Source organism: Rhamphochromis longiceps, linkage group LG19, assembly GCF_057381845.1.
Source record: "Rhamphochromis longiceps isolate RC_006_pf linkage group LG19, R_longiceps_female_GT1.1, whole genome shotgun sequence".
In the NCBI taxonomy this organism is placed as follows: domain Eukaryota; kingdom Metazoa; phylum Chordata; class Actinopteri; order Cichliformes; family Cichlidae; genus Rhamphochromis; species Rhamphochromis longiceps.
Genome location: NC_140575.1, coordinates 10,412,902 through 10,420,708, shown reverse-complemented (window position 1 = coordinate 10,420,708; position 7,807 = coordinate 10,412,902). Strand labels below are relative to the sequence as shown.

Below are 7,807 nucleotides of genomic sequence, written 5' to 3'. Positions count from 1 at the left end.
CATAAAATAAAATAAAATAAATAATTTTTGATTTCGTTCATGAGAAATTTGCATCAGATTAAACGCCAGTGTGTCATTCACAACAGTTTAAATGTCGGAAATTAGTTTTTGGCAGACCATCAATTTATAACCAGATGGTAATATGTCACTTTGTTAGCAGTACATAATAATGCACTGATAAAACAAAATCCAAACAATTTGTGCTTACAAGTAGAATTTGTATCATGTGCGACACTCGAGTGTGTCCGACTTTGTGTTTTCACTTCAAGCTTTGGTGATCGCTTTATTTCTATAGCAAGTATAACAAGTATGTCAGCCCTGGGACTCAGTTACTCAGCAACTGTGTTTGTGATTTAGTGCTGTATAAATAAAATTAAAATGAATTGAATCATTATTCACAGTTATTGTTATCATTAATTAGATCATTGATTATGTCATTGTTATATGTACTATTATAATGATAGAGCATAGTGTCATTATCTAATCTAAGATTATGATGTTTTCATGAACTTTTTCTTTGTTACAAGTTAAAATCCTAATGAAACATCTAAGTATTAACTTACCTGCTGACTGCAAAACAGCCACCACACGTCCAGCTGCCACTGCTCCTGTCACGGTTTGCTGGGGCAAGCCGTGTGGAATATGAAATAGGACCCAAAATGCGGCAGCTCTGGTGCAGATGAGTGTTTATTTACAGGGGTGTGAGTACAAACAGCGGTGGCGACAAAACATGAAACCGGAAACCTAAACTGGGTAAACTAATAAGACAAACCAGAATGAGGATGCAGGGAGGTCCGGAGAAATACATACAGGGAGAGCGAGGGGAAACAACACAGACGAACCAGCGATTACCAAGACAGAAAATACAACTTAAATACACTCAGAGAACACAGGGAGATTACACACAGGTGGGAGACACAGCTGGGAGTGATTAACGTGACGAGACCAGGGAGGCAAACTGAAAACACTCACATAAGACGCAGACCTTCACAATAAAACAGGAACACACGGGGGGGAACAGGGTAAACACCAATTAGAGAACAGAACCAAAATCGCGAAGAGAAAACACAAAACGCTGGGTCAAAAGGACCCAGGATCATGACAGCTCCTCTGTCCTGCGTCTGCTCTGAAATGGGCTGATTTTTATAGCAAGCAAGGTTTCCTTTCCTCAGTAACAAAACCTTATGTTCAGAGCTGAACAACCGAGGGCGACAGAGAGCAACACAAACTGTATCTGTATTTTTGTGTTTCGTTTATGAAGGGGTTACGTGTATAAATAAAGAAACCAGTATCATTGTGGCTGTAGCTTCTGACAGGAAAGTTCTATATAGCATAAAATAAAATAAAATAAAACAAAAAATGCGTTGATTTCAATCATGAGAGATTTGCATGATTAAATGCAACGACGTCATTACCCATAGTTTAAATGAGTTGTAATCAGTTTTTTAGCAGACCATCTATTTATAACCAGATGGCAAAATATCACTTTCTTATCAGTATAATAATGCAGTGAGAAAATAAATCCAAATAATTTATGCTTACAAGTAGAATTTGTATCATGTGCGACACTCAGTGTGTCTGACTTCACTTCAAGCTTTGGTGATCGCTTTATTTCTGCCAGTTATAGAAACCAAATATGTCAGCTTTGGTACTCAATTATATAAAAATAATGATACATGTCTTAGTATTTTCAGATAACATAAATAGAATAATAAAATATAAACAAAATAATAAAAATAACCAGAACACAACTTTAAAATGCTTTTCATTATTAGGGCTTTATTTAAAGTTGCACAATTTGACCGTGTTCATGTGTTTTGTAATAAAACACCACAGCATTACCAGCACTCACATTTCAGCCAAGCTTTACTGAAGCATGGCGCTGATACTATTGCAACTGTTTCCAATTGGCAGCAGTAAATATGTCATTTATTACTATTTTTTTTCTTTCTGATTATCATAATTTCCTGGTCTCAGATGAGAGCAGCCACCAATCCTCCAACAGCCCCTCCAACAGTACCCACGGCTGCGGTGGCGGCCCCAGACAGACCTGCCATACCTGCAGAGAGAAAACAGGCTTCAGAACACCAGACAGCTGATCGAGCAGTTAGATGAAGTAACTGAGCTGCAGAGGAGAGGGGGAGGGTTTATCCTACGACGGAGTATTAGAGCCACAAGAAAAAAGTTGTTGATATGGACATTACTGTTTGAACACAAACTGCCACATGCGCTATATCCGCTAAAGAAAATTCCTTATTTAGATGAGTTAGTGAAAAAAATTGATCAGCCGTCTTGTGATACAACATTCATCCTCTTTATTGCACGAGGATGTAACCATCGATAACCTCGCATCTGTCCATTACCAGCTTTTTGTACAACCTAACACTTATCACCACACTGTGTTTATGAGCTTAAAGAAAAATCATTTCTTTCTTTCTTACTAAAACCGATTCTGAAGCACAATTTCACAAACTCTGATGACATACAGTAGCAACCGTGGGAGCTTTTCTTCAGACACTTGTAATCTCCACATTTCGACTTTATTCTCAAAATGATTGATAATATTTTTTCTTTACGTGGACCTAATAGTCCGTCGTATTATCCTCACTGCAGCACAGTCACATGTTATTGTTTCTGGGATCTTTCAGGTTTATAATAAAGGTTTTTGAGTAATCACTGGTAAAATATTTATTTATTTATTTTTACCTGCTGACTGCAAAACAGCCACTGCACTTCCTGCTGCCACTCCTCCTCCATTGGCCACAGCAGCTGCAGACATCATGCTTGCAGCGTAGGAGCCTGCAGCTATACCAACTGAGGTGAAACCTACAGCCCCCAGGACAATAGGAGCAGAGACCACTGCTCCACCTGACAACAGGAAGAAACACCTGGTTACTGATCATCAGGATGTTTTAAAATGAATACATGTATGATATGTGTGACTTCACCTATGAGTGTTAGATGTAAAAATACATCAATAAACAAAGAGGTTTGTTACCTGCTCCGATTGCGATCGCTAAGCCTGTCACTGAAACATAAGAAAGAAAGGGAAAAAAAAAAACATCTTACCAAAGCTCAGCCTGAACTATTTAGACATTTTCAGTGATGCTACAATCATGAACTTATATGATGTAGAGATGATTTGAAAAAGGCAGCTGTACTCACACAGACCCATTGTTGCACTCAGGATCAGGAGCCTAAGCCTGGACTGTGTTGGACGACTGGACTTATAAAGGAGTGTGAGGATCAGCTGTTTTCCCGGAAAATGAAACTCTTAGAATGGGCGTCACTGGGTCTGTGATGTAAATAAACTTTCTTTAGTCATCATGGAACAAGTGATTGTGAGGTTGGATCTCAGGGGTTTGACATATTTACTCATTTATTTAATGCCATCTTTATTACGGATTTTACACATGGATTATTTCAAAGGTTTTTCTTTCTGTTTTAATCCTTATGTTAAATCACTTGCTTAATATGAAAACAAACAAGAACAACCTTATCACAGGGAGCATATATAAGATAAGATAAGATAAGAGATAAGATAGAACTTTATTAATCCCTCGGGTGGGTTCCTCTGGGAAATTCGACTTCCAAAAAAAGCACAGCAACGACCAAAGTTACAGTTACAGAACTGTTATATATACACACACACACACACACACACACACACACACACACACACACACACACACACACACACACACACACACACACACACACACACACACACACACATATATAAATACAGAGACAAATATAAATAAAATATACAAAGGGGATAAATAGAATAAATAGGAATAAAAAAATAAAAATACAAGTGAATTGCACATTTCAAGTATTGAGTCTATTGCACTGTTGACTATTTACAAAAAGTATTGCACAAGGTATTGTACAGTGAGGTGAAGAGGCACTACAGCTTAGTTGTTCCCCCCTCCTTTGTCCTCCTGTTTCCCCTCCCTCTCCCCTCCAGAGAGGAGTTAAACAGTCTGATGGTGTGTGGGACAAAGGAGTTTTTAAGTCTGTTAGTTCTTGTCTTGGGGAGAAGCAACCTGTCACTGAACAGACTCTTCTGGTTGTTTATGGCCGTGTGCAGAGGATGCCCAGCATTGTCCATAATGTCCATCAGTTTCTTTAATGTCCTTTTCTCTGCCACTGTCACCAGAGTGTCCAGCTTCATGCCGACCACAGAGCTAGCCCTCCTGATCAGTTTCTCCAGCCTGGATGAGTCCTTCTTTGCTGTGCTGCTCCCCCAGCACACCACAGCATAGAAAAGTACTCCAGCAACCACTGACTGGTAAAACATCCTCAGGAGCTTCCTGCAGATGTTAAAAGACCTCAGCCTCCTGAGGAAGTACAGTCAGCTTTGGGCTTTTTTATACAGGTGCTCTGTGTTGCATGACCAGTCCAGTTTATTGTCCACCCACAGCCCGAGGTACTTGTACTTGTTGACCACCTCCACCTCCTCCCCCTCTATCTGAACTGGCAGTGGACCTTCTCTGGACCTCCCGAAGTCCACAACCAGTTCCTTAGTCTTTGAGGTGTTGAGTTGCAGGTGGTTTGTGTGACTCCATGCGACAAAGTTCCTCACCAGACTTCTGTACTCCTCTTCTTGATCATCCCAGATACACCCCATGATGGCCGTGTCATCTGCAAACTTCTGAATATGGCATAATTCAGAGTTGTAGCAGAAGTCAGAGGTGTACAGGGTGAAGAGAAGAGGGGACAGCACAGTTCCCTGTGGTGCTCCTGTGCTGCTGACCACTGTGTCAGACGTGATGTCCTTCAGCCTGACGTACTGTGGTCTGTCGGTGAGGTAGTCGGAGATCCAAGCCACCAGGCAGGGGTCCACCTCCATCCTGTTCAGTTTTTCCTGAAGCATACAGGGCCGGATGGTATTAAAGGCACTGGAAAAGTCAAGAAACAGGATCCTGACCGTGCCTTTTCCCCCATCCAGGTGTGAGTGGGCTCTGTGTAGGAGGTACAGGATGGCATCCTCCACTCCGACACCCACCTTGTATGCAAACTGTAGTGGGTCCTGGGCATGTTGTACCTGTGGTCGGAGGAGGTTGAGGAAGAGCCGCTCTAGAGTCTTCATAAGATGTGACGTCAGTGCCACCGGTCGGAAGTCATTCAGCTCATTGGGCCGGTTCTTTTTGGGGACCGGGACGATGCAGGATGTCTTCCATAGGGCGGGCACTCTCCCCAGTCGCAGACTGAGGTTGAAGACTCGTTGTAGCGGCTCCCCAAGTTCAGCAGCACACGCCTTAAGCATCCTAGGACACACCTTGTCTGGGCCTGCTGCCTTTCTGGGGCGAAGCTTCCTCAGTTGCCTCCTGACCTGATCCACTGTGACACTGGGAGATGTTTGGGAGGAGGGGAGGGGGGGAGGGTCACTGGGTCACTGAAAATGTTTCTGTATTATGTGTGGGAGCAAAAAAGATCACTGGCAGATCTGTAAGGACGGCAGATATACTGCACTTCTTTAAACCTCTGACCTTCCTCAGAGAAAATAAATTACACATTTAAAATAATTAGAGGCCAAAAAGTTCTTCCTCAGGTGGAGACAGACACCAACATGCATCCAAGCACATTTTTGAAAGTGCTGGATTTTTAATGTCACAACTGGAACATTTCATGGAGACCAGAACAGAAACGTCTTTATTGCCTTACAAGAAATGTCTTAGGTGACCTGATTTAAACAAGCACTTTGGTTGTTGTGTATTTATTTTGTTGCACAAAAGTTTCAGTTCATAAGAAATGGTTCTTGTAGTTGTTCAAAGATTGTCACACCACTGCAATGACGACAGCATTAAACCTCGCCCATACTGCAAACATACCCATGACATACCGGCATAGTTTACATTCAGGTAAGTGATGATTGAAGGAACAGGACTTTGTCTTTCTCTTTCTCCTTTCAAAACAAGTTGTGTGCATTTATTTTCTCATGATAGCAAAGCTCGGCATTCCTCATGACATTAATGTGAATCAACACAGTTTAAGCTTAAAAAATGTCAACCTTAATATAAATGATGGTTTATAGGCTTTAAGTCTGTCTCATGGAGCTCTAACATCCTCATCTACAGACTTATAAACAAAAGGGTGTAAAAGTTGTGTGTTGGAACACATTTTGATTCAATATCCTTGTGAGCATTATTTAAAAGGTACTGCAGTGTAGAAAGTAGTGCTGTTATAAAAATGTGGAGAAGAAGCCAATCAACAATCATGACTATAACACTTAAAGGTTTAAGTCTTTGCTACAGAGAAACTGCAAGTGTTTTTATGTAACAACCCCCCCTGTTTTAGGGCAAGAGGCAGGGTACTGAGTCTGTCTCAGGGATCACTAACTCATAGACACAATCGTTCATAGTCAGATTCACACATATGGGCAATTCAGACTTTCCAACTGACCTAGGCCCACTAACTGCATATGTTTGGACCAGGGGTGCCCAATCCCAGTCCTCGAGAGCTACTATCCTGCAGCTTTTAGATGCATCCCTACTCCAACACAGCTGAATCAAATGAATGGCTTGTTATCAGGCCTTTGCCAAACACGATGGCATGCTGAAGAGGTAATCAAACCATTTGATTCAGCTGTGTTGGGGTAGGGATGCATCTAAAAGCTACAGGACGGTAGCTCTCGAGGACCGGGATTGGGCACCCCTGGTTTGGACTGTGCAGTTGAGCTCTTGGACTGTGGGAGGAAGGGAGAATACCTGGAGAGAACCTGCAGACTCCACACAGAAAGAAAGGTGGAACTGAACTCAGGACCTTGCTGTGAGGCATCACTGCTAACCAGCGTGCCACCGTGCTGCCCCAGGTTTGTTGTTATAATAATGAAGTTATTACTACACATAATTTGTTATTGTGCAGAGCCCATTGTTACTGCAATGAGATTATTTGGATCATTGCAAAGAAATGTTTCTTTCATTCTTTATGTGGTTTCCACAATCATAAGATGAATATGTTACTGTTTAGAAAAAAAACCCATCATGCTGCTCCTCCCCTGTCTAGTGTGTATTGTTCTTTCAGAAATGGGAGTGTCAACTCTTGAAAAAAAAAAAAGTAAAAGACATGGATCAGCTTTCCATGACTGCAGTTGAGCTCTCGGTGTCTTAGTGTTATCATTGAAAGCATGGACACAAGCTTTGAAGAGATATGTGAGTATATATATATATATATATAAAAAAAACACCCAGCACGCCCCTGCGGGCGGTTTATCCTTCAAGCTCGGGTCCTCTACCAGAGGCCTGGGAGCTTGAGGGTCCTGCGCAGTATCTTAGCTGTTCCCAGGACTGCGCTCTTCTGGACAGAGATCTCCGATGTTATTCCCGGGATCTGCTGGAGCCACTCGCCTAGCTTGGGAGTCACCGCACCTAGTGCTCCGATTACCACGGGGACCACCGTTACCTTCACCCTCCACATCCTCTCGAGCTCTTCTCTGAGCCCTTGGTATTTCTCCAGCTTCTCGTGTTCCTTCTTCCTGATATTGCTGTCATTCGGAACCGCTACATCGATCACTACGGCTGTCTTCTTCTGTTTGTCTACCACCACTATGTCCGGTTGGTTAGCCACCACCATTTTGTCCGTCTGTATCTGGAAGTCCCACAGGATCTTAGCTCGGTCATTCTCCACCACCCTTGGGGGCATCTCCCATTTTGACCTCGGGACTTCTAGGTTATACTCGGCACAGATGTTCCTGTACACTATGCCGGCCACTTGGTTATGGCGTTCCATGTATGCCTTGCCTGCTAGCATCTTGCACCCTGCTGTTATGTGCTGGATTGTCTCTGGGGCATCTTTACACAGC

At 42.4% G+C, this 7,807-nt stretch overlaps 1 protein-coding gene across 1 annotated transcript; it reads right to left on the bottom strand.

The window, feature by feature from the left end:
• Window positions 1-1,759: 1,759 nt before the first annotated feature.
• On the bottom strand, window positions 1,760-3,273 carry LOC146646212 (interferon alpha-inducible protein 27, mitochondrial-like). Its single transcript, XM_085391936.1, has 4 exons — window positions 3,166-3,273; window positions 2,999-3,028; window positions 2,707-2,868; window positions 1,760-2,059 (listed from the first exon to the last, which is right to left on the bottom strand). Exons 1-4 carry the CDS (start codon window positions 3,173-3,175, stop codon window positions 1,974-1,976), a joined length of 288 nt encoding a protein of 95 aa, XP_085248062.1. The 5' UTR covers window positions 3,176-3,273; the 3' UTR covers window positions 1,760-1,973.
• Window positions 3,274-7,807: the final 4,534 nt, after the last annotated feature.

Bases quoted from the DNA above. Each gene is read 5' to 3' on its own strand.
- LOC146646212 (XM_085391936.1), bottom strand. The intron at 2,869-2,998 runs GTAACAAACCTC...TCCTGTTGTCAG, and splicing joins AGCGATCGCAATCGGAGCAG to GTGGAGCAGTGGTCTCTGCT. The intron at 2,060-2,706 runs GTAAAAATAAAT...TTCTCTCTGCAG, and splicing joins GGCTGTTTTGCAGTCAGCAG to GTATGGCAGGTCTGTCTGGG.